This window comes from Xenopus tropicalis, chromosome 8 (assembly GCF_000004195.4).
Source record: "Xenopus tropicalis strain Nigerian chromosome 8, UCB_Xtro_10.0, whole genome shotgun sequence".
Taxonomy (NCBI): Eukaryota; Metazoa; Chordata; class Amphibia; order Anura; family Pipidae; genus Xenopus; species Xenopus tropicalis.
In genome coordinates, this window is record NC_030684.2 from 1,540,593 (window position 1) to 1,565,315 (window position 24,723).

At 53.8% G+C, this 24,723-nt stretch overlaps 1 protein-coding gene across 3 annotated transcripts in view; it reads left to right on the forward strand.

The window, feature by feature from the left end:
• Positions 1-24,723, forward strand: part of znf618 (zinc finger protein 618) — a 53,109-nt gene that overhangs the window by 12,060 nt on the left and 16,326 nt on the right. For 2 of the 3 annotated variants that reach the window (XM_031892013.1, XM_031892011.1), the window contains exons 2-10: positions 12,671-12,926; positions 13,244-13,351; positions 14,734-14,811; positions 15,819-15,857; positions 18,814-18,903; positions 22,920-22,997; positions 23,601-23,690; positions 24,142-24,231; positions 24,461-24,529. In XM_031892013.1, coding sequence (XP_031747873.1) covers positions 12,746-12,926; positions 13,244-13,351; positions 14,734-14,811; positions 15,819-15,857; positions 18,814-18,903; positions 22,920-22,997; positions 23,601-23,690; positions 24,142-24,231; positions 24,461-24,529 — 823 coding nt within the window. In that variant the 5' untranslated portion in view covers positions 12,671-12,745. The remainder of the gene's footprint in view (positions 1-12,670; positions 12,927-13,243; positions 13,352-14,733; positions 14,812-15,818; positions 15,858-18,813; positions 18,904-22,919; positions 22,998-23,600; positions 23,691-24,141; positions 24,232-24,460; positions 24,530-24,723) is intronic. The other variant, XM_031892012.1, reaches the window with a different exon arrangement.

Below are 24,723 nucleotides of genomic sequence, written 5' to 3' on the forward strand. Positions count from 1 at the left end.
CCTATTCATATACCAGTCTCTTATTCAAACTGCTCCCTGGTTGCTAAGGTAACTTGGACCCTAGCAACAGGATAACTGACCCCGGCAGCCAAACCCTATTGCTCTGTGAGGCTCCAGTTTTATTGTTACTGTTACTTTTTATTCCTTATCTTTCTATTCAGCCCCTCTCCTATTTCTATATCTGTCTCTCATTCAAACCACTCCCTGGTTGCTAGGGTAACTTGAACCCTAGCAACCAAAACCCTATTGCTCTGTGAGGCTCTAGTTTTATTGTTATTGTTACTTTTTATTCCTTCTCTTTCTATTCAGTTCCTCCCCTATTCATATTCCAGTCTCCCATCCAAACCCCTCCCTGGTTGCTAAGGTAACTTTGACCCTAGAAACCCGATAGCTGCTGAACGAAAATGTAAATAATTAAACTACAAGTAATGAGAAATGAAGACCAACTGCAAACTGTCTCAGAATATCACTCTCTCCATCATACTCAACGTTAACCCAAAGTTGACCGACCCCTTTAATCTGTAACTTCTTAAAGTGATACCATCTCAGTGCAGAGTCGGGGATATGGGCGGGGCCGACCCCATTGTGTTGCTATTGGTTGAAGCGTAGATACTGACCTCACCGTTATTAAAATACATAAGGGGACTATCTTCTGAGATAACCCCTCCCCCTGGTACCCCGCTAGGATTAAACTGCGGTTACTGGTTGGGGGGCACCACCCCGCGTGAGTGTAGGGGGAGGGCTCCCCTTTATGCCCTAGGGGCTGCTGGGTAACCTCCGTCTGTATGTGAATGAGAAATACCCTGAATATCAGTGGGAACGTACCCCGCCCGTGTCTGAGAGTTCCCATCATGCCTTTCTTCCCAGGGTCGGGCTGTGAATATTCCATCAACCAAAGTCATGCAAAATATCCTGCAATTTGCATAATGTTTACAAAAATAACTGAGGGAATAAAGTGGCCTCATTCTGTCTGCGCGTTGGGGCGGCGCTCCAAGCTGCACGTGTCTGTCCTGCTCCTATACACGGATACAGCCCCGGGGGCAACTATGGGGGCATGAGGGATTGGGGTGGGGGGTTAGCAGGAGAAGACTTCCAACATGAGGTTCTACAGAACGAAGAACAACACACTTCAACCTGATATCCATGGCTGGTTTTGGGGTGGGGGTGGCAGAAGACTTCTTGCAGGAGGTTCTGTGGATATACACTTCAACCTGATATCCATGGCTGGATTTGGGGTGGGGGTGGCAGAAGACTTCTTGCAGGAGGTTCTGTGGATATACACTTCAACCTGATATCCATGGCTGGATTTGGGGTGGGGGTGGCAGAAGACTTCTTGCAGGAGGTTCTGTGGATATACACTTCAACCTGATATCCATGGCTGGATTTGGGGTGGGGGTGGCAGGAGGTTCTGTGGATACACACTTTGACCTGTTCCATGGCTGGATTTGGGGTGGGGGTGGCAGGAGGTTCTGTGGATATACACTTCAACCTGTTCCATGGCTGGATTTGGGGTGGGGGTGGCAGGAGGTTCTGTGGATACACACTTCGACCTGTTCCATGGCTGCATTTGGGGTGGGGAGGTTGGCAGAAGACTTCTTGCATTAGGTTCTGTGGATTTACACTTCGACCTGATGGAAATTCATGGCTGGATTTGGGGTTGGGGGTGGCAGAAGACTTCTTGCATTAGGTTCTGTGGATTTACATTTCGACCTGATGGAAATTCATGGCTGGATTTGGGGTTGGGGGTGGCAGAAGACTTCCTGCATTAGGTTCTCTGGAACAACACACTTTGACATGATAGAAATATCCATGGCTGCATTTGGGGTGAGGGAGTTGGCAGAAGACTTCGTGCTTTAGGTTCTGTAGAAAGACGCACTTTTGGTTTGATAGAAATCCATGGCTGGATTTTGGGGTGGGGGGGTTGGCAGAAGACTTCTTGCATTTGGTTCTGTGGATTTACACTTCGACCTGATAGAAATTCATGGCTTTTTTTTGTGGTGGGGGTGGCAGAAGACTTCCTGCATTAGGTTCTATGGAAGAACACACTATGACTTGATAGAAATAACCATGGCTGCATTTGGGGTGGGGGAGTTGGCAGAAGACTTTGTGCTTTAGGTTCTGTAGAAGGACACACTTTTGGTTTGATAGAAATCCATGGCTGGACTTTGGGGTGGGGGGGTTGGCAGAAGACTTTGTGCTTTAGGTTCTGTAGAAGGACACACGTTTGGTTTGATAGAAATCCATGGCTGGACTTTGGGGTGGGGGGGTTGGCAGAAGACTTCTTGCATGAGGTTCTGTGGAAGGAGACACTTTGGTTTGATAAAAATCCATGGCTGGATTTTGTGGAACTGGACCAATTCTCTGAGGGGTGATACTTGACTACTCTTGATCAGAAAATGTCCTCCCACTACAGAGAAATTGCCCAGTGCTTTGGCGCTCGCTCAGCCATTGGTTCCATGTAGAGATGAAGGCCTCTCCCACGCAATGTGATTTTCCTTACATGTAGGGAGAGTCGGGGTATCTAGGATGGAGATAGAGTTGGCCGTGTTGGGCGCAAGCAGAGTATCTCATATTGAGGTGAGAAGAAATCGCAAAGTGCGGGTTCATCTCTAACCCAAACAGCTTCTAGGTGTTTTTATGTTCAAAATGAGTGTTGTTCTGGGGCCGTTCACTCATGGTGGAGGGTAGAACTCTCTGGGTAACAGTTCAGTCTCTGGCCCAACTCAACTGTATCTGACCCAACTCAAACCCATCCCCCTCCACCCTTCATCCCCAGTATTGGGCTGAGCAATAGCCTTGGACCTTTGGAGCATCTCGCTGGAGACCAAGGCTGAGCGTATCTGGGCCTCACGTTCTAGATCAGAAGAGACACTCTATTCACTTGGTCGATTGGACTTTATTGACAGGACCTCTTGGGCCGAGCGACCGCATTACTATAAATGTCAGTGAGGGGTTTATACCCCATTGCCGTGCCGAGGGTTTAGCGCTTGCTCTGTGATGGGGAGGAATTTTTAATTGCAGAACGTGTACATTTTTTTTTTTTAGGGCCATTGATAAATACCCCCTGGGGGTTTATTCTCATAGTGAATCGGGGATTATTTTAGCTTTCCGTTGCAGTTTGAGGGAAGGGGGGAGCCATCTGCTTTCTGTTGTGAGAAAATCTCCGGAAAGGGCCAAAGTGTTTGTTCTTTTGAGTTTCCCACTATAGAATTCTTCCCTGAGAGGCCCAGAGCCACGGAGAAACGAGCGCAATGGTGGCCTCTTCCCACAAACGAACCGGCACTGCCCCCCAGTACTGCCAGTGTCTCCTACCCCTTCTACTACCCCCTATCTTCTCCCAGACTCACCGGCCTCGCTGCCTTATTCTTTCTCTATCCGTCTCTTTCCTACATGCCCCCTATCTTCTCCCCGACTCACCGGCCTCGCTGCCTTATTCTTTCTCTATCCGTCTCTTTCCTACATGCCCCCTATCTTCTACCCGACTCACCGGCCTCGCTGCCTTATTCTTTCTCTATCCGTCTCTTTCCTACATGTCCCCTATCTTCTACCCGACTCACCGGCCTCGCTGCCTTATTCTTTCTCTATCCATCTCTTTCCTACATGCCCCCTATCTTCTCCCCGACTCACCGGCCTCGCTGCCTTATTCTTTCTCTATCCGTCTCTTTCCTACATGCCCCCTATCTTCTACCCGACTCACCGGCCTCGCTGCCTTATTCTTTCTCTATCCGTCTCTTTCCTACATGCCCCCTATCTTCTCCCCGACTCACCGGCCTCGCTGCCTTATTCTTTCTCTATCCGTCTCTTTCCTACATGCCCCCTATCTTCTACCCGACTAACCGGCCTCGCTGCCTTATTCTTTCTCTATCCGTCTCTTTCCTACATGCCCCCTATCTTCTACCCGACTAACCGGCCTCGCTGCCTTATTCTTTCTTTATCCGTCTCTTTCCTACATGCCCCCTATCTTCTCCCCGACTCACCGGCCTCGCTGCCTTATTCTTTCTCTATCCGTCTCTTTCCTACATGCCCCCTATCTTCTACCCGACTCACCGGCCTCGCTGCCTTATTCTTTCTCTATCCGTCTCTTTCCTACATGCCCCCTATCTTCTACCCGACTCACCGGCCTCGCTGCCTTATTCTTTCTCTATCCGTCTCTTTCCTACATGCCCCCTATCTTCTACCCGACTCACCGGCCTCGCTGCCTTATTCTTTCTCTATCCGTTTCTTTCCTACATGCCCCCTATCTTCTCCCCGACTCACCGGCCTCGCTGCCTTATTCTTTCTCTATCCGTCTCTTTCCTACATGCCCCCTATCTTCTACCCGACTAACCGGCCTCGCTGCCTTATTCTTTCTTTATCCGTCTCTTTCCTACATGCCCCCTATCTTCTCCCCGACTCACCGGCCTCGCTGCCTTATTCTTTCTCTATCCGTCTCTTTCCTACATGCCCCCTATCTTCTACCCGACTCACCGGCCTCGCTGCCTTATTCATTCTTTATCCGTCTCTTTCCTACATGCCCCCTATCTTCTCCCCGACTCACCGGCCTCGCTGCCTTATTCTTTCTCTATCCGTCTCTTTCCTACATGCCCCCTATCTTCTCCCCGACTCACCGGCCTCGCTGCCTTATTCTTTCTCTATCCGTCTCTTTCCTACATGCCCCCTATCTTCTCCCCGACTCACCGGCCTCACTGCCTTATTCTTTCTCTATCCGTCTTTCCTATATGCCCCCTATCTTCTCCCCGACTCACCGGCCTCGCTGCCTTATTCTTTCTCTATCCGTCTCTTTCCTACATGCCCCCTATCTTCTCCCCGACTCACCGGCCTCGCTGCCTTATTCTTTCTCTATCCGTCTCTTTCCTACATGCCCCCTATCTTCTCCCCGACTCACCGGCCTCACTGCCTTATTCTTTCTCTATCCGTCTTTCCTATATGCCCCCTATCTTCTCCCCGACTCACCGGCCTCGCTGCCTTATTCATTCTTTATCCGTCTCTTTCCTACATGCCCCCTATCTTCTCCCCGACTCACCGGCCTCACTGCCTTATTCTTTCTCTATCCGTCTTTCCTATATGCCCCCTATCTTCTCCCCGACTCACCGGCCTCGCTGCCTTATTCATTCTTTATCCGTCTCTTTCCTACATGCCCCCTATCTTCTCCCCGACTCACCGGCCTCGCTGCCTTATTCATTCTTTATCCGTCTCTTTCCTATATGCCCCCTATCTTCTTCCCCAATTTCTGTCTCCGAGTGCCCCCCATAGAGAAACTCTCTCACCTTAAGCAGTTTTCCCCCCCCCACGTGGCCCTGTCGAGGAATATTACCTGGGTATGAATAGGGCCTCTTGGCGGGACGGGCCCCATTGTGCCACGAGGCCACTACACGGAATTGTTATGGAAAAGAAGCCGTTGCATTTGACAGATGAGACTTGGCCTCTGCCCAGTAAAGGTGAATCGGTTCCGCGTGACTGGGCTCCTGCTCTGGGTTCAGGAAACCAATGGCCCATGATCCCGTACAATAGCGGCTTCTGTTCCCCAGAGATTCCGGCTGTTTAAAGGCACAGAACGTAGAACGTCAGAGAGAAATTTGCCCAACACACAGTTTGGGGTCAGGCTTACAGGTCGGGTCCCAGGCTGACTCGTTGGATACTGGACCAATGACCTTCCATCTGTTGTGATCAATTCCTTCATCTGAAAGGTACTGGTACCAACATCTGGAGACCAAACTTTGGGGTGGTACCTCCTCCTCACTGATTGGCCCGTGGCACAAACTGTATTGAGCAGCTGCCAATCAGGTAGAAGAAGGGGTGAGTGAGGGGCCCAAGAAACATTGTATTTGTGGGTTTGCCACCATTTCAGAACCTTTGTGACTGATTATTGGGTCGGAACCTCTATGGCTCAAAGAAGTCTATGAGAGACCAAGGGGCAGATTTTACCCCTCAGTCCCAAGGTCCCGTGCGATTCCCCCCCCCCCCCCCACAATTGTTGCCCCAATACCCACCATGTTTTTATTTATGATGAGCTTCAATGGTGGACAAGAAAGGTACAAATGCCCCGACCCCATGCTGGGGGGGTACTAAATCTGCCCCTGTCTCTTTTTGTGGGTTTTTAGCTATACCATTAAATCCCAACCCGGCACTTCTCTGGCTTTTTGAGCCCAGAGTCTGTTTAATGAGTAGTTAGGGCCCCGCCCACTGGGGCATTTATCATGGCAGCCAGTAATACCCATAATGCCACCCAACTGTATCACTGTACCCCCAAATAACCCCCGATGCCCCTCCCCAGATTCCCAGGCAGAACCTGGACAGGACCAATGTTGTTACTGGGGGAGGGGCCGGGGCGGGGGGGTAATTGCTGGATTGCGTCGGATCAATAGATTGTAATGAGTTACTAGAAACCCAAGTAATCATTTCCCGAGCAGCTGATTGGCCGTCGCTGCCACTACAAAGGCCGTTTATTGATTTTGTCTTAATTCCCATTGATTGGGCTGGGGGGGGGCGGGGCCAAAGACTTTCAGGTTAATTGGTTAAGAAATAACAATATTAGTTGGTGCCCAGTTGGTTTGTGTCCTGATTGTACCCCGGGGGGGGGGGGGTTCCTGGGCAGAGGGGGCATCTGGCTGGCACCCCGGGTGTATAAAGGGCAAGTGGTGGACAGATTGTGGCTTTCAGGTACAACAAGAACATAATTCACACAGGAGCAGAGGTTCCCCCAATGGGGCGTGTAAGCAGGGTATTGGGGTACTTGGGGGGGGGGGGGAAATATTCCCGTTCCATAAACGTATCTGGGCGGAATGTTACAGAATATCCAGCCGCTTTGCGGGTAAATACCGTCCTGTTAGATTGTTGTGTAGCAACCGAGTCCCCAAGAGAAACCGTAATGGGGTTTGGGGTTGGTTACACAGAGCTCCCCTGGTTCCTAGGCACAGAGAGGCACGTGGATCAAGAACCAAATGTGGATTTTCAATTTAAAAGAATGTAAAAAAACCTCGAATCTCAAAAACTCGATTAATTACAAAATGTGAAATTCAGCAAAATTGTATTTTGGTCTTCATTTTTTTTTTATAGTTTTTGAATTATTTGCCTTCTGCCTCTTTCCAGCTTTCAAATGGGGGGGGGCTACTCTAGTGATGTGATTGGCTAATTACACTTGCCCTCTGACTGTTCCAATGCCCTGAGGGCTTCTCGTTGCCCCGCCAGCCAAGCAGGGGGAACAGGGATGGGGGTAGAGATTGCGCCTGGTGGTTAATTTTTTGGATTTTGTGAAATTATAATTTCTATTTTTTTGTAAAAAATGTATTTCTGAAGAAGCTGTTGGGGCAAATGTAGGTTAAAGTCACTTTCCCAGAAATGGTGATGTTTGTACGGAGCCTGTGAGTGAGAATTGAGTGGTTTCACCATCAGTCTCTGTCTTCTGTATAGAATTTGGCTAAACCACTGTTCTTTGGCTTTGATGGGAACGTCCCCGTGGACTGGAGTTGGGTGGGAACGTCCCCATGGACTGGAGTTGGGTGGGAACGTCCCCATGGACTGGAGTTGGGTGGGAACGTCCCCATGGACTGGAGTTGGGTGGGAGCGTCCCCATGGACTGGAGTTGGTTGGGAACATCTCCGTGGACTCCAGTTGGATGGGAACGTCTCCGTGGACTGTAGTTGGATGGGAACATCCCCGTGGACTGTAGTTGGTTGGGAACATCTCCATGGACTCCAGTTGGATGGGAACGTCTCCGTGGACTCCAGTTGGATGGGAACGTCTCCGTGGACTGTAGTTGAGTGGGAAGGTCCCCGTGGACTCTAGTTGGATGGGAAGGTCCCCGGGGACTCTAGTTGGACGGGAAGGTCCCCGGGGACTCTAGTTGGATGGGAAGGTCCCCGGGGACTCTAGTTGGATGGGAAGGTCCCCGTGGACTCTAGTTGGATGGGAAGGTCCCCGGGGACTCTAGTTGGTTGGGGATGTCCCCACAGACTTTTTCCTTTAATGAGAACGTCTCCATGGAGTCCTTTGGCGCCACAGGCAGAATAACCCAGATTCAGAAATAGTTGGTGCTTGTTTGTTCCGCGGTTCTGTTGGATTTTCATTCTTTGCCGCTGCAGGGAACCGTCTGGTTGGGAACAATATGAAGTCGTAACCTGGTGCTTTGATTAATTAGCTCTGTTAAAATCAATTAATTCAAAAGTATTGGCAGAATTGTCATTGGCCGATCCAGGATGACAGAGTGGGAGGCGGCTCTGTAGATACAGGGACCCAATGGATGAGACCGTATTGATACAATTGATTGGATAGGGATGAAGCCTCTCGCTGAGCTTGATGAACAAGGAATTTGCTTTTAGTGGATTCATTGAGGAACTTGGCCTCCTTGCCCAAGTGTGGGGGTTTGGGGTTCATCGCTTGCCCCCCAGGTCTTAAGGTTTCGGTGTTGGATATTGAGCCCCAAAATGAAACTCATTGATTGGTTACTCATCAGGGCCCATCTGCATTACAATGACCTTCCTGTCCACCAATGGCTTCCTCCGACCTTGGCTCTACGTTGGCCCAACTGAAGTCCCAATGGCCAGAAGAGCCGTGAGTTGAACCAAAGATTCTCCTCACCCCGTATTTGTTGCCTCTGGGATCTCTAATTGGGTGTTTGTTGGGGGTGTCGCCCCCACACTGTTTTATTCCTCTGTCTCTATGTAATATCCTTATGTTTCGCACGTGGGGGTCACTAGATATTAGATCTAATGGGCTGGTTTCTTGGTGGAACCACTCGGGGATCTCTAATGGGGTGTCTGGTTGGGATTATTGGGCAACGTCACCCCCACGCTGTTTTATTTCTCTGTCTCTATGTAATATCCTTATGTTTCGCACGTGGGGGTCACTAGATATTAGATCTAATGGGCTGTTTTCTTGGTGGAACCACTCGGGAATCTCTAATTGGGTGTCTAGTTGGGGGTGTCGCCCCCACACTGTTTTATTCCTCTGTCTCTATGTAATATCCTTATATTTCGCACGTGGGGGTCACTTGATATTAGATCTAATGGGGCAGTTTCTTGGCGGAACCACTCGGGGGGGTCTCTAATTGGGATTATTGGGCAACGTCACCCCCACCCCTTCTGGTCTCTTGGCAGAACCGGTTTCGGGGTTCTACCGCTTTTCCTGTTGATTTAAACGGATTTCGATCCCAAAATCCTCGGAATTTCCCCAAATAACCCAATTTAGACGGAATTCTTCAATTCTGCAATGCATCGTGGGACGTGACCATTATCAGCCTGGAAATTTCCTGCGTTTGTATTTTCCCCGTCAGTGAATGGGGGGGGGGGGTGTCGGGGTTGCGCCTGGGCCCCCCCCCCCTTGCAGAGTTGGATCAGTCCATTAAACGTGACCTCCGCGACTCCAAATTAAGAATTTATGCCGTCTTAAAATTTATGAAATATTTTCCAGATGAAAGCGAGGCTGGCGGGTCCCCGGGGGAGGGGGGGGGAGCGGGGGGAGGGGGGGGAGCGACGGCCCATAAATCACAGGGAATTGTCGCCAGTCAGCAAGATCGGATTTTTGCTTCACTCAAAAATGAAAAAAAAATGAAAAAAAAAAACCCTGAACCCCCCCCCCGTAATCCCATCAAGGCGCTGCGCCGCCATTGGCCCACGGAGCCGAATTCTTAATTTCAGCAGTTTCTCGGGATTTATTTCCAATATTCACTCGGCTTTCAATTTCCTCCGTTATTAAAATTTAATTCTCTGCATTAGCATTTATATTAAATACGGGTTTATTTTGTAAGAATCCTCCGCGAGGGGGGGAATGGCACTGACCCCCCCATTCTACTGCTCCACCCCCCTGCTCCTTCTCTGCTCCCCCCCCCTGCTCCTTCTCTGCTCCACCCCCCCTGCTCCTTCTCTGCTCCACCCCCCTGCTCCTTCTCTGCTCCACCCCCCTGCTCCTTCTCTGCTCCACCCCCCCCTGCTCCCCCTCCTCTCTGCTCCCCCCCCTGCTCCTTCTCTGCTCCCCCCCCTGCTCCTTCTCTGCTCCCCCCCTGCTCCTTCTCTGCTCCACCCCCCCTGCTCCTTCTCTGCTCCACCCCCCCTGCTCCTTCTCTGCTCCACCCCCCTGCTCCTTCTCTGCTCCACCCCCCTGCTCCTTCTCTGCTCCACCCCCTGCTCCTTCTCTGCTCCACCCCCCTGCTCCTTCTCTGCTCCACCCCCCTGCTCCTTCTCTGCTCCACCCGCCCTCCCCCCTGCTCCTTCTCTGCTCCACCCCCCCTGCTCCTTCTCTGCTCCACCCCCCCTGCTCCTTCTCTGCTCCACCCCCCCTGCTCCTTCTCTGCTCCACCCCCCCTGCTCCTTCTCTGCTCCACCCCCCTGCTCCTTCTCTGCTCCACCCCCCCTGCTCCTTCTCTGCTCCACCCCCCCTGCTCCTTCTCTGCTCCACCCCCCCTGCTCCTTCTCTGCTCCACCCCCCCTGCTCCTTCTCTGCTCCCCCCCTGCTCCTTCTCTGCTCCACCCCTGCTCCTTCTCTGCTCCACCCCCCTGCTCCTTCTCTGCTCCACCCCCCCTGCTCCTTCTCTGCTCCACCCCCCTGCTCCTTCTCTGCTCCACCCCCCCTGCTCCTTCTCTGCTCCACCCCCCCTGCTCCTTCTCTGCTCCACCCCCCCTGCTCCTTCTCTGCTCCACCCCCCTGCTCCTACTCTGCTCCACCCCCCCCCCCCGCTCCTACTCTGCTCCACCCCCCCTGCTCCTTCTCTGCTCCACCCCCCCTGCTCCTTCTCTGCTCCACCCCCCCTGCTCCTTCTCTGCTCCACCCCCCCTGCTCCTTCTCTGCTCCACCCTCTCTGCTCCACCCCCCTGCTCCTTCTCTGCTCCACCCCCCTGCTCCTTCTCTGCTCCACCCCCCCTGCTCCTTCTCTGCTCCACCCCTCCGCTCCTTCTCTGCTCCACCCCCCCCGCTCCTTCTCTGCTCCACTCCCCGCTCCTTCTCTGCTCCGCCCCCCCGCTCCTAACTTCTCTGCTCCATCTCCTCTGCTCCACCCCCCTGCTCCTTTTCTGCTCCACCCCCCCTGCGCCTTTTCTGCTCCACCCCCCCTGCGCCTTTTCTGCTCCACCCCCCCCTGCTTCTTTTCTGCTCCACCCCCCCTGCACCTTTTCTGCTCCACCCCCCCCTGCTCCTTCTCCTTCTCTTTGGCCCAGCCGGTAGCCTCTGTAGGCCCAGCCGGCAGCCATCTTTGTGTTTGCTAGGCATTCTGGGGCAGCAGCAGTGGCCACAAGCATCTCGCAGCCTGCCGTGGGCAACTAATCCCCTCCCTCTATTATTATTATTTTTAATATTAATATTGGGGGCGGGGTTGGTGTGGGGGCGGGGATAATGCCCCCGGGTAGCGGCAGCGCTACAAAAGCCACATTTACTGGGCGGTACCAATGACCTGGAACTGGGGGAGGCGACGTCCTGCTTCAAGTTTGTATCGTGTGCTGATTGGTCTGTTTGTAGTGATCCGCTGCTCTTAAAGGTACAGGCAGCCAATCCCTTGTGGCGCTAGTGCCCATTGGCTCCGGCTCTCTGGGTTTTCTCCTATTTCCACCCTTCTGACTTGGCAGCCGGTGATTGGAGCCTCAAGCAGGGGGCAGTGCCACTCTAGAGCGGGTACTTGTGCTTCCTACAGATGCCCGGGGGCACAGGGGGCAGTGCCACTCTAGAGCGGGTACTTGTGCTTCCTACAGATGCCCAGGGGCACAGGGGGCAGTGCCACTCTAGAGCGGGTACTTGCGCTTCCTACAGATGCCCGGGGCACAGGGGACAGTGCCACTCTAGAGCGGGTACTTGTGCTTCCTACAGATGCCCGGGGGTACAGGGGGCAGTGCCACTCTAGAGCGGGTACTTGTGCTTCCTACAGATGCCCGGGGGCACAGGGGGCAGTGCCACTCTAGAGCGGGTACTTGTGCTTCCTACAGATACCCGGGGCACAGGGGGCAGTGCCACTCTAGAGTGGGTACTTGTGCTTCCTACAGATGCCCGGGGCACAGGGGGCAGTGCCACTCTAGAGCGGGTACTTGTGCTTCCTACAGATGCCCGGGGCACAGGGGGCAGTGCCACTCTAGAGCGGGTACTTGTGCTTCCTACAGATACCCGGGGCACAGGGGGCAGTGCCACTCTAGAGCGGGTACTTGTGCTTCCTACAGATACCCGGGGCACAGGGGGCAGTGCCACTCTAGAGCGGGTACTTGTGCTTCCTACAGATGCCCGGGGGCAGTGCCACTCTAGAGCGGGTACTTGTGCTTCCTACAGATGCCCGGGGCACAGGGGGCAGTGCCACTCTAGAGCGGGTACTTGTGCTTGTACTGCAGCCTGTCTGTGCTTGTGTGACTGCAGGGCTGTGATTGGCTCTCCCCCTCCTACTAAAGGGACGGTTAGGACACGCCCCCACCCCTCATGTGAAACCCAGACAGGGACCTGAGAGGATCTATAGGGAGCCCCAATAAAGGGAAACTAACTGCCTACAGGATTAGGGGGTTTTTGCCTTTATCCTATTTGTCAGTTCTATTTAACCCTTCCATAGCCTAATTTACATATGCATATTCGGATTCGATTCGGTATTGGCTGAATCAGTTACGAAGGATTCAGGGTTCAACTGAACCCCAAAACAGTCGCTAGTGTTTAATATCTGTTTCAGAAGGTTATTGGCGCACCCACAGCACCCTGTTTTGTCTCCGTGCAGGTAAAGCACCCAGGGGGAGCCCCCAAGAGATCAGTGCCCCGTGCCGGACCCCGCGTGGCCCCCAGACTGCAGACAATGAGCAGCCAAGATGTGACTGTGAAAAAGGAACAGTCGGAGGAGGAGGAGGAGCCCCAGCCGGCCGCGTGGCCCGACAAGACCAAAGAGGCCAATAAGAAGAAGATGAACGATCGGACCGAGGAAGTGCCTGCTGAGATCTGCGTGGTGATTGGTGACAACAGGAAGCAGCAAAGCGCCGGTGGGTCCCTAGCCCCGCCCCTGCCCGGGGTATTGCATGCAGGGCGCCCCCCTCCAGCTGCCCCATGTGCTATGAGATTGGTGTAGGGGCTGAACCTCCCCCAGTGCATGTGTAAATGTTATAGAGTGTTAGCTCCTGTGGCGCAGGTACTAATGTGGATATTATATGGTCACCGTGTTGCGTTACCCCCCCTCCGCCCATGGACCCAGACCCCAAGCGCCACTTGTCTCCTCATCTGATTGGTTGCTTTACTGAACTTGTTTCCCACAATGCCGAGCGTTCGCTCATTATATTAATGTCTTTGTGCCCCGTTCTAGGGGAAAACTCACCTGAGAGGCAGGAAGCAGCAATGAGCCGCGAAACCTCCTGGAGTGGGAGTGGCCGACAGCGGAACATTCCGCCGAGGATCAGCACCTCATCCCCAGGTGGGGCCCGAAGCAAATCCCATACAGATCTCCCTCAGTCTTACTGTGTCTAACTGGGTCCTGCCCCCTTCCTAAAGGGAAACTACGGCTTCATAATTGAGTGTTAAAGTCCCACCCACTGCTTTAGTTACAGACTTCCTGTCCCACCCCCTGTAAGCTTCCATCAGTGTTCTAGCCCCACCCACTGCTTTAGTTACAGACTTCCTGTCCCACCCCCTGTAAGCTTCCATCAGAGCGTTCTAGCCCCACCCACTGCTTTAGTTACAGACTTCCTGTCCCACCCCCTGTAAGCTTCCATCAGAGCGTTCTAGTCCCACCCACTGCTTTAGATACAGACTTCCTGTCCCACCCCCTGTAAGCTTCCATCAGTGTTCTAGCCCCACCCACTGCTTTAGTTACAGACTTCCTGTCCCACCCCCTGTAAGCTTCCATCAGCATGTTCTAGTCCCACCCACTGCTTTAGTTACAGACTTCCTGTCCCACCCCCTGTAAGCTTCCATCAGTGTTCTAGCCCCACCCACTGCTTTAGATACAGACTTCCTGTCCCACCCCCTGTAAGCTTCCATCAGAGCGTTCTAGTCCCACCCACTGCTTTAGATACAGACTTCCTGTCCCTCCCCCTGTAAGCTTCCATCAGTGTTCTAGCCCCACCCACTGCTTTAGTTACAGACTTCCTGCCCCTCCCCCTGTAAGCTTCCATCAGCATGTTCTAGTCCCACCCACTGCTTTAGTTACAGGCTTCCTGTCCCTCCCCCTGTAAGCTTCCATCAGTGTTCTAGCCCCACCCACTGCTTTAGATACAGACTTCCTGTCCCTCCCCCTGTAAGCTTCCATCAGTGTTCTAGCCCCACCCACTGCTTTAGTTAAAGACTTCCTGTCCCACCCCCTGTAAGCTTCCATCAGAGCGTTCTAGTCCCACCCATTGCTTGAGTTACAGACTTCCTGTCCCTCCCCCTGTAAGCTTCCATCAGAGTGTTCTAGTCCCACCCACTGCTTTAGTTAGACTTCCTGTCCCTCCCCCTGGAAGCTACCATCAGCATGTTCTAGTCCCACCCACTGCTTTAGTTACAGACTTCCTGTCCCTCCCCCTGGAAGCTTCCATCAGAGCATTCTAGTCCCACCCACTTCTTTAGATACAGACTTCCTGTCCCACCCCCTGTAAGCTTCCTTCAGAGTGTTCTAGTCCCACCCACTGCTTGAGTCACAGACTTCCTGTCCCTCCCCCTGTATTCTGCCTTAGTGTTTCCCGGGGGGCCAGTTATACTATGTGGGTACCAGTGTGGGTGTAGATCCCCCTGGCATTATAGTACAGCCATTGGCAAGGGTGCGGGCAGGTTATGATGCTGTGTGGGAGGGGCTTATAATGTTCCCTTCCTTTCCAGGTTCCTACGAGTGTGGGATTTGTAGGAAGAAGTACAAATATTACAACTGTTTCCAGACGCATGTTCGGGCGCACATAGGTAACTCCTCCTCCTTCGCTAAATGTAACTGATTGATTGGCTGCACGATGGGATTAACGGGGGCTGCCAGCTGCATGTACAAGCTGGGGGATTAAAGCCCCTCTCCTGTTAAACATGGAAACCAAAATCTTTTTTATAATTAAAGCAGCTGTAGCTGTCAATCATATATTGTCTGCCCCGCCTCTTTAGCCCAGGCACAGCGCTCCCATGGGAAGGGGCCTGTAAGTCCCCACCCAATATGGCAGCAAGCCCCATAAAGCTGGCCCATAAAGCTGGCCCATAAAGCTGGCCCATAAAGCTGGCCCATAAAGCTGGCCCATAAAGCTGGCCCATAAAGCTGGCCCATAAAGCTGGCCCCACCCAATATGGCAGCTATCACCCAGGAAGCCCTGGGAAGGGGCCCAGACACTGGCCCGTAAGTCCCCACCCAATATGGCAGCTATCACCCAGGAAGCCCTGGGAAGGGGCCCAGACACTGGCCCATAAGTCCCCACCCAATATGGCAGCTATCACCCAAGGAAGCTCTGGGCAGGGGCCCAAACACTGGCCCGTAAGTCCCCACCCAATATGGCAGCTATCACCCAGGAAGCCCTGGGAATGGGGCCCATAAGTCCCCACCCAATATGGCAGCTATCACCCAGCAAGCCATGGGAAGGAGCCCATACCCTGGCCCATAAGTCCCCACCCAATATGGTAGCTATTACCCAGCAAGCCATGGGAAGGGGCTCATACCCTGGCCCATAAGTCCCCACCCAATATGGCAGCTATTACCCAGCAAGCCATGGGAAGGGGCTCATACCCTGGCCCATAAATCCCCACCCAATATGGCAGCTATTACCCAGCAAGCCATGGGAAGGGGCTCATACCCTGGCCCATAAATCCCCACCCAATATGGCAGCTATTACCCAGCAAGCCATGGGAAGGGGCCCATAAGGGAGTTCCTCAGTTGTGCTGCCATGCCCTTGATAGTACCCATGTTAATGCCCCCTGTGCCTTTTTTGTTTCAGACAATGAATCGGCGTCGGGCGAGGGGGCATCGCAGGGCAGTAAGTAGCACTTTCCCTTCTATTCGCTGGATTGTGAAATCCTTATTGAATGAGTGGGGGGAGCGGAACTGAGAGGCTCCTTTCTGCCTTTGTCTGCTGAACCGGAGAAACCTGTTTTCGGCCTCTCACATAAATATTTGCCCCCCCCCGTGCCCGCGCCTTGGTACGCTCCCAGCGCTGTGCATGTTTGTGCCCAAGGCAGGGGTGTCAGGGTGCATTCTGTGGGGGGGGGGGATTCTGCCTTTTGTGATGGATTTCAGGCCAAATGGGGTCTCCCTGATACAGTGCCAGGGCCCGAGCCCACTCACACTCATATGGGACTGTTTGTACAGAGGGCGGGGGTCCCAGTACCAACCTCATGGGGCCGAGGGCAGAACCTCCGGGCACGACTATGGTGTTTTATACTGAGCCCCCCATGTAACCCCCAGGGCAGGAGTAGCCACAAAATAAAGGGTAACTACAACATGTCTAAAAAAGTTCAGATAAAAAGATAAAAATAAGGGTTTGGTTGTTAAAATAATGAGTGTGGGGCTCTAAGTGACTAGTGTTGCACATGGGGGGGGGGGGAGGGGTAGGTACCATTGTTGCACGTGGGGGGGGGTAGGTACCATTGTTGCACATGGGGGGGGTAGGTACCATTGTTGCACATGGGGGGGTAGGTACCATTGTTGCACATGGGGGGTTAGGTACCATTGCTGCACATTGGGGGGGTAGGTACCATTGTTGCACATGGGGGGGGTAGGTACCATTGTTGCACATGGGGGGGTAGGTACCATTGCTGCACATTGGGGGGGTAGGTACCATTGTTGCACATGGGGGGTAGGTACCATTGCTGCATATTTGGGGGAGTAGGTACCATTGCTGCACATTGGGGGGGGGTAGGTACATTGCTGCACATTTGGGGGGGGGGGGGTAGGTACATTGCTGCACATTTGGGGGGGGGGGGTAGGTACATTGCTGCACATTTGGGGGGTAGGTACCATTGCTGCACATTTGGGGGGGGGTAGGTACCATTGCTGCACATTTGGGGTGGGTAGGTACCATTGCTGCACATTGGGGGGGTAGGCACCATTGCTGCACATTGGGGGGGGGGGGGTAGGTACATTGCTGCACATTGGGGGGGGGAGGTACCATTGCTGCACATTGGGGGGGTAGGTACCATTGCTGCACATTGGGGGGTGGGTAGGTACCATTGCTGCACATTGGGGGGGGGGTAGGTACCATTGCTGCACATTGGGGGGGGGTAGGTACCATTGCTGCACATTGGGGGGGGTAGGTACATTGCTGCACATTGGGGGGGGGGGGGGCAGACAATGAATGTACCTATGTGTCACTATGTGCTGTTGGTGCAGTCCCTCAGGTAAGTGCCCCTCACACGGGGCTGCTGGGAGTTTACTAATCGCTGTTACTGAGCAAAATGACAAATTTCTTCGGACACAGAATCTGACAGGCGGTTCATATAAATGGTTCCCCCCTCTCCCTCATTGGTCGGTTATGGGGCGGTGATTCCGGGCCGGGGGTTCCGTTGGTGCATTTGGGGCTTTGGATTTACCCGCTGGACTGTTATTGGGTAACGTGGGGGTATAAGGGGCGTGGCTCTCGCTGATGCACTCTCGTTACGTGATTGGTCAGTTGATTGGTAGGAGGCGGCAGTTCAGCACATTGAACCAGTTCTAGCAGATAAATCCAATTGGACCTTATGCCAAAGTTGCCATAGACTGTTAGTAGCCCGTGGGCAAGTGGTACATTTGTGTCTGCTGTGTCCCCGAGCCATTGGCTGTCAGGCTGGGGGCCCCCGGGGCATACACGAGCCATTGGCTGTCAGGCTGGGGTCCCACCAGGCATACACATTGGCTGTCAGGCTGGGGGCCCCCGGGGCATACATTAGCCATTGACTGTCAGGCTGGGGGCCCCCGGGGCATACACGAGCCACTGGCTGTCAGGCAGGGGGCCCACCGGGCATACACATTGGCTGTCAGGCTGGGGGCCCGCGGGGCATACATTAGCCATTGGCTGTCAGGCTGGGGGCCCCCGGGGCATACATTAGCCATTGGCTGTCAGGCTGGGGGCCCCCGGGGCATACACGAGCCATTGGCTGTCAGGCAGGGGGCCCACCGGGCATACACATTGGCTGTCAGGCTGGGGGCCCGCGGGGCATTCATAAGCCATAATAATAATAAATCTGCCCATTTGCTATTTAGTGCCCATTAGCGCCAGATCATTATGGGCAGTGCCAGAAGGTGCCACTCACGATGCCTCGCAGTCCCAAACCCATGCCCATCTCATTCCCTCTGCCGCCCTCCATGCCCACTCACTGTGTCACCTCCCAGCTCTCCCCTCTGCTGTCTGTGTGTCCCTGTGTTAGTGGCAGTGCCCCCGGGCATCCCCTGGCACGGAGCAGTTGCTTGAGGAAGTGGAATGCTGCTGGTTATGTGGGGGCAGTAAGTGTGGGGGTTGGCTCGGCCCATATTAGCCATGGGTTTGGCTCAGTCACTCAGCCCCGTGCCCTCGGTGCCATCAGACCCAGTCCCACCCGTAGTGTAGTTGTTAGATGAACCCCCTGTTGGGATCATGTTGGATATGGCAGGCAATGACTCCCAGAACCCCCTACTGGGGTGTGGTACTGGCTGAGCCTGTGGGGCAGGGGGGGTAGGAGGGGTAGAAATACTCGGGTAAGTGCCCCAGTGTGGCATCTGTGGGTGAGAGGAATGGTTTCCCAAGACAAGTGATACAAGGGGCTTGTTACCCCCAGGGGTCCCAGTGCCTGGCTTATTACCCCCCTCACTTCATGGAACAGTCCATCTGCTCATGTCCCATCTCTCACGCAGGGCCCCCCCCAGCTGGCTCCATGGACCGACCCCACTAGCCGGGGGCCCCTGCTTCTCCCCAATGTGCCCTGTGTGAAGCCCCCCATTCATCTCAGTGTGCTAGCATATACATATTTTCATTCTTACAGACAATTTTCGCTACACGTGCGACATCTGTGGCAAAAAATACAAATATTACAGCTGCTTCCAAGAGCACAGGGACTTACATGCAGTGGATGGTAAGTATCCCACTCTCCTCCTTCCTCTGGCCCCTGGGCTGGGACGGGTTCAGGCTACAGGGTTCAGGCTGCAGGGTTCTGACTTCGGGTTCAGGCTGCGGGGCTGTGGCTGCAGGGTTCTGACTGAAGGGTTCAGGCTGCAGGGTTCTGACTGAAGGGTTCAGGCTGCAGGGTTCTGGTTACAGGGTCCTGGCTGCAGGGTTCTGGTTACAGGGTTCTGGCTGCAGGGCTGTGGCTGCAGTGTCCTGACTGCAGGGTTCAGGCTGCAGGGTCCTGGCTGCAGGGTTCTGGTTACAGGGTCCAGGCTGCAGGGTTCTGGCTGCAGTGTCCTGACTGCAGTGTCCTGACTGCAGGGTTCAGGCTGCAGGGTTCTGGTTACAGGGTTTTGGCTACAGGGTTCTGGTTACAGGGTTCAGGCTGCAGGGTTCTGGTTACAGGGTCCTGACTGCAGGGTTCAGGCTGCAGGGTTCTGGTTACAGGGTTCTGGTTACAGGGTTCTGGTTACAGGGTTCAGGCTGCAGGGTTCTGGTTACAGGGTTCTGGTTACAGGGTTCTGGCTGCAGGGTTCTGGTTACAGGGTTCAGGCTGCAGGGTTCAGGCTGCAGGGTTCTGGTTACAGGGTTCTGGTTACAGGGTTCAGGCTGCAGGGTTCTGGTTACAGGGTTCTGGTTACAGGGTTCTGGTTACAGGGTTCAGGCTGCAGGGTTCTGGTTACAGGGTTCTGGTTACAGGGTTCTGGCTGCAGGGTTCTGGTTACAGGGTTCTGGCTGCAGGGTTCTGGTTACAGGGTTCTGGCTGCAGGGTTCTGGTTACAGGGTTCAGGCTGCAGGATTCTGGTTACAGGGTCCTGACTGCAGGGTTCAGGCTGCAGGGTTCTGGTTACAGGGTTCTGCAGGAGATGAAGTGGCGCTTACATGGGGGTGAGTGCAGGTAGGGATGTAGGGACCCCCTGCTCAGGGAGGGGGAGCTGGATTCCCAGAAGGCACTGCTCTTGGTGCTGCTGTAGGGTGGGGGGGGGGGCTTCCCTCAGTCCTTGGTGGGGGTGATATTTTTCCCAAGCCTGGCATTAACATTGGCACTGAGCTGGTTGGGCAGAGCCTCTTGTTGTCTCATTGGTCGGGTTGTGTATGGGGCGCCCCAGCTCTCCAGTTTGGAGTTTCAGCAGCTATCTGGTTGCTAGGGTCCAAGTTACCATAGCAACCAGGGAGTGGTTTGAATGAGAGACTGGTATGGAGGGGTAAGAGGGGGACGAGACAGGCATTAAGTAATAAAAAGTATTATTTACAACATTATTTAGGGTTTTTCAGTTATTTAGATTTTTGTTCCGCAGCTCTCTGGTATTTTAGCAGCTATTTGGTTGCTAGGGTCTTATTTACCCTAGCAACCAGGGAGTGGTTTGAATGAGAGACAGGAATATGAATAGGGGAGGGGCTGAATAGAAAGATAAGGAATAAAAAGTAACAATAAAACTGGAGCCTCACAGAGCAATAGGGTTTGGCTGCCGGGGTCAGTGACCCCCATTTGAAAGCTGCAAAGAGGCAAATAATTCAAAAACTATAACAAATAAATAAAGAAGACCAATTGAAAAGTTGCTTAGAATTGGCAATTCTGTAACATAATAAAAGTTAAAGGTGAACTGCCCCTTTAAACCAGTCTGTGTCACTAGAACCAAGCACCAACTGCCCCACTGCTTCCTGTGGGGATCCATTGGGGTTTTACATAGGCCCCGCCTACCTTCCCTCATCTCATTACCCATTGGACATTACCATTGCCCCCACTTACTAGACCCCCAGGGCACTAGGTCGGGTAAAGGGGGCCCTCGCACTGCTTGGAGAATATGAGCTCAATGTGCCACCCCATCCTCATCCATTGGCATCATGGCTCTGTGTGCCCAACTGGCACCCATACTGGCACTGGGGTGCCAATAGGGTGCCAGTGAGTAGAACACACATGTACAGGGGCACATAATGGGCATCAGGAACTCATCGCCTCCCTACTGGGGTGTGGTACCAGCTGAGCCTGTGGGGCAGGGGGGGTAGAAATACTCAGTTAAGTGCCCTAGTGTGGCATCTGTGGGTGAGAGGAATGGCTTTCCCAGGGCTGTTCCTGTATTACAGTGCCTGGCTTGTTACCCCCAGGGGCGCCAGTGCCTGGCTTGTTACCCCCAGGGGCCCCAGTGCCTGGCTTGTTACCCCCAGGGGCGCCAGTGCCTGGCTTGTTACCCCCAGGGGCCCCAGTGCCTGGCTTGTTACCCCCAGGGTATATGAGTGTGAGTTTGTATATAGATAGGTCGGTGTGTGTATATAGGGGCACTGGGGTACATTTGAAGGGGTATATAAGGGCACTGGGGTACATTTGGGAGTATATAGATAGGTCAGTGTGTGTATATAGGGGCACTGGGGTACATTTGGGGGGTATATAGATAGGTCAGTGTGTGTATATAGGGGCACGGGGGTACATTTGGGGGGTATAGAGATTGGTCGGTGTGTGTATATAGTTGCACTGGGGTACATTTGGGAGGGGTATATAGGGGCACTGGGGTACATTTGGGAGGGGTATATAGGGGCACTGGGGTACATTTGGAGGGGTATATGGGGCACTCTGTACCTGAGGGGCCGGCTGGGCATTGCCAGGGTGCTATGACGCCAGTGCAGCACTAGGTGGCGCTGTTGGAGAGGATTTCGCTGGCGCTGAGTGTCAGTAGGTGCAGTTGCACTGAGTTACCGACTCCTGCAGATTTTAGGTCTTTTGTGTTGAGTCAGAACCCCCGGTCCGGTTTGGGTTCGGTGTCCCTGGGACTCGGAGTGAGTGCATTTAGGCCGGTGTTGCCCCTGAATATTAGTGGATGGGCCCAGTATTTCTGCCTGGGGCTTCAGCCATGTATCCACAACTTCTTTACTTACCCTACTTCCCAATGGAAGTGCCTCGGCATGGGTATTGGTATGGCTGTGGCTATGGGAAGCCCGGGGGCTACTGGTCATTGGGCCAGCATTAGCCTGCGCTGCTCCCAGACTGCCAGTACATTGGGCACGGGGGTGGGCTGGGCTTGCAGCAGAGGCCTCTCTTATACCCCAGTACTGCCCCGGGGGCATTAAATGAGTGATAGCGGGTGCTTCTCTATGGAAGTGATGGGTGCTCAGGAAGCTAAGCTGTAGGGGGCAGTGTGGCAACGGATTCAGTGTTAGATCTATTGGTCAGTCGCTGGGGGCTGAGTTTGATTGGTCAGTCGCTGGGGGCTGAGTTTGATTGGTCAGTCGCTGGGGGCTGAGTTTGATTGGTCAGTCACTGGGGGCTGAGTTTGATTGGTCAGTCACTGGGGGCTGAGTTTGATTGGTCAGTCGCTGGGGCTGAGTTTGATTGGTCAGTCGCTGGGGGCTGAGTTTGATTGGTCAGTCGCTGGGGGCTGAGTTTGATTGGTCAGTCGCTGGGGGCTGAGTTTGATTGGTTCAGTCGCTGGGGGCTGAGTTTGATTGGTTCAGTCTCTGGGGGCTGAGTTTGATTGGTCAGTCGCTGGGGGCTGAGTTTGATTGGTTCAGTCTCTGGGGGCTGAGTTTGATTGGTCAGTCGCTGGGGGCTGAGTTTGATTGGTTCAGTCGCTGGGGGCTGAGTTTGATTGGTTCAGTCTCTGGGGGCTGAGTTTGATTGGTTCAGTCGCTGGGGGCTGAGTTTGATTGGTTCAGTCGCTGGGGGCTGAGTTTGATTGGTTCAGTCGCTGGGGGCTGAGTTTGATTGGTTCAGTCACTGGGGGCTGATTTGATTGGTTCAGCCACTGGGGGCTGATTTGATTGGTTCAGCCACTGGCAGTTGTGGTTGATTGGTCAGTCATTGGGGTCTGAGTTTGATGGGTCTCCTCCCTATTCTCTCTGCATTGGGGGGGTCTCCTGCAGTCTGGGTGGGGGTTCAGGGAGACCTTGTAGTTAGTGCAGGGGGGCTTGGGATTGGGATTGGGGGGGGGGTGAGAAAACCAATCTGCAACGAGTTTCATTTTGTTCTTTTTATCATTCTGTCTTTCCCAGACACCTATATCCATATGATGGTAACGGCAGGGGACAGTAAAGAAGAGGACTCTGAGCCATTCCTCAAACTGGGTCCAAGTATGATTGGCTGAGGGACTTCTGGCCCAACAGGGTCTCGGCCTTGTCTTGCTCTCAGCTGCACGCCCCCCACCCCCCTCCCCGCTGCCCGGCCTATGGAGTGTAGCATCCCTGGAGAAACGCATTGGCCCCAGAGTAATGATAGGGAATATGGCAGGTACAGGGGGGGGTGCAGGTATGGGGGGGGCAGCTTACAGGCACTGAGGACATTGCTGTTTCTGGATAAGCCTCATTTGGGTAGGAGCTGCCATGTCGGTTCCCCGTCTCTCTGTGTCTCGCACTAATACACAAGGAACAGTTTGCGCTAAAGACCAAAGCAGATTCCAGGGGGCGGAGCCGCCGTATGTCAGATTTAAGTGTCCTTAGAAATTTGCCGTTATGACTGATATCTCCCAGCATGCTCTGGGGTCCCTATAGGTATGCTGGGAGTTGCTGGTTCTGAAAGCTAGGGGGGTCCAGTTCCTCCTTTACTGTGCCAGCCTGGTGCCAGTAGCCGGTGCCCACAGGGAGGAGCTTGGCCCATTTGGCAAATGGCGACTTTCAGCAGATTCTCGCCCCGCGTCGCTCTCGGACTCTGATTCGCTCTCCTCTTCCCCCCTACAGAGACGGGCAACTACACGTGTGAGTATTGTGGCAAACAGTACAAGTACTACACGCCGTACCAGGAGCACGTGGCACTCCATGCGCCAATCAGTAAGTACAGCCCATTAACCCCTTGTCTCCCTATGTTAATTGGCCCTCATTATATATGCACAAAGCATTCTCCAATCAGAGTCCCTGCTGCTCCTGGCAGCCTGCACTTTTCCTAATACGTGAGACTGTGCCCTTAGGAGTAGTGTTGGCATGGAGGGGCACATAAGGGCTCTCATGCCCACAGCAGGAAGCGTTCTGATTGGTGGGCTTCAGAGTCACAAAAACAGTGGGTTTGCGTCTCCCCGGGTTGGGTGCCACAAGGCAGGGATCAGTGCAACCCAATGTGCCTGCTGTGCCAGGAGGGATTTCCATGGGGTGCCCATGTAGGGGGGAGCTGGCATGTCATCCATTGCTGTGTGTGGGCTCTGCAGTCCCATTGCCCCCCAGTCCTGCCCCGTGAGTGATGCAATAAGGCGCCCGCGTGTTTATTCGCTGTGTTTGTGGCCTATAGAGCGCGCGTTCAGCCCTGACGTGGAGTCGAGGGAATCGAAGACCGCCAATAACTACGATGAGACAAACAGCAACTCACAGCACTCGAGCGGTAAGGCTCCTCCCACCTCTCACTATGGGAACAGCCCACGAGATCATGACTCCACCCCCTGCCTGTTCCCTACCCAGCATCCCTCTCATGATCCCCTGGGCAGCAGCCTGGGATAGGGGTAACTTTGATTGGCCAGTAGTGCTCCATACATTACATGCTGGGTGGGGTTAGGTGCAGTGTGTGCCCCCCGTGCCCAGGCTGTGGGTATAACCGGTGCCTGTATGTGCAGGTTCCAGCAGGACGCACGCGGGCATGGCCGACATGGTGGCAGGAGGGAACGTGACCAGCTGGCAGAAAGGTATCTTTTCCCTCCTAACCCCCACCCTGTGCATAGTGGGACCCCAACGTGTGTGTGTGCCCCCCACTCTTCTACATGATCACTGCTAGTGCCCCCTGCTCTTATTATTATTGTACTGTGCTGGCATCTTGCACTGAGCTCTACTCCATGCCCATACCCACAGGCCTGTACCCTCTGTGCCCATACCCCTATAC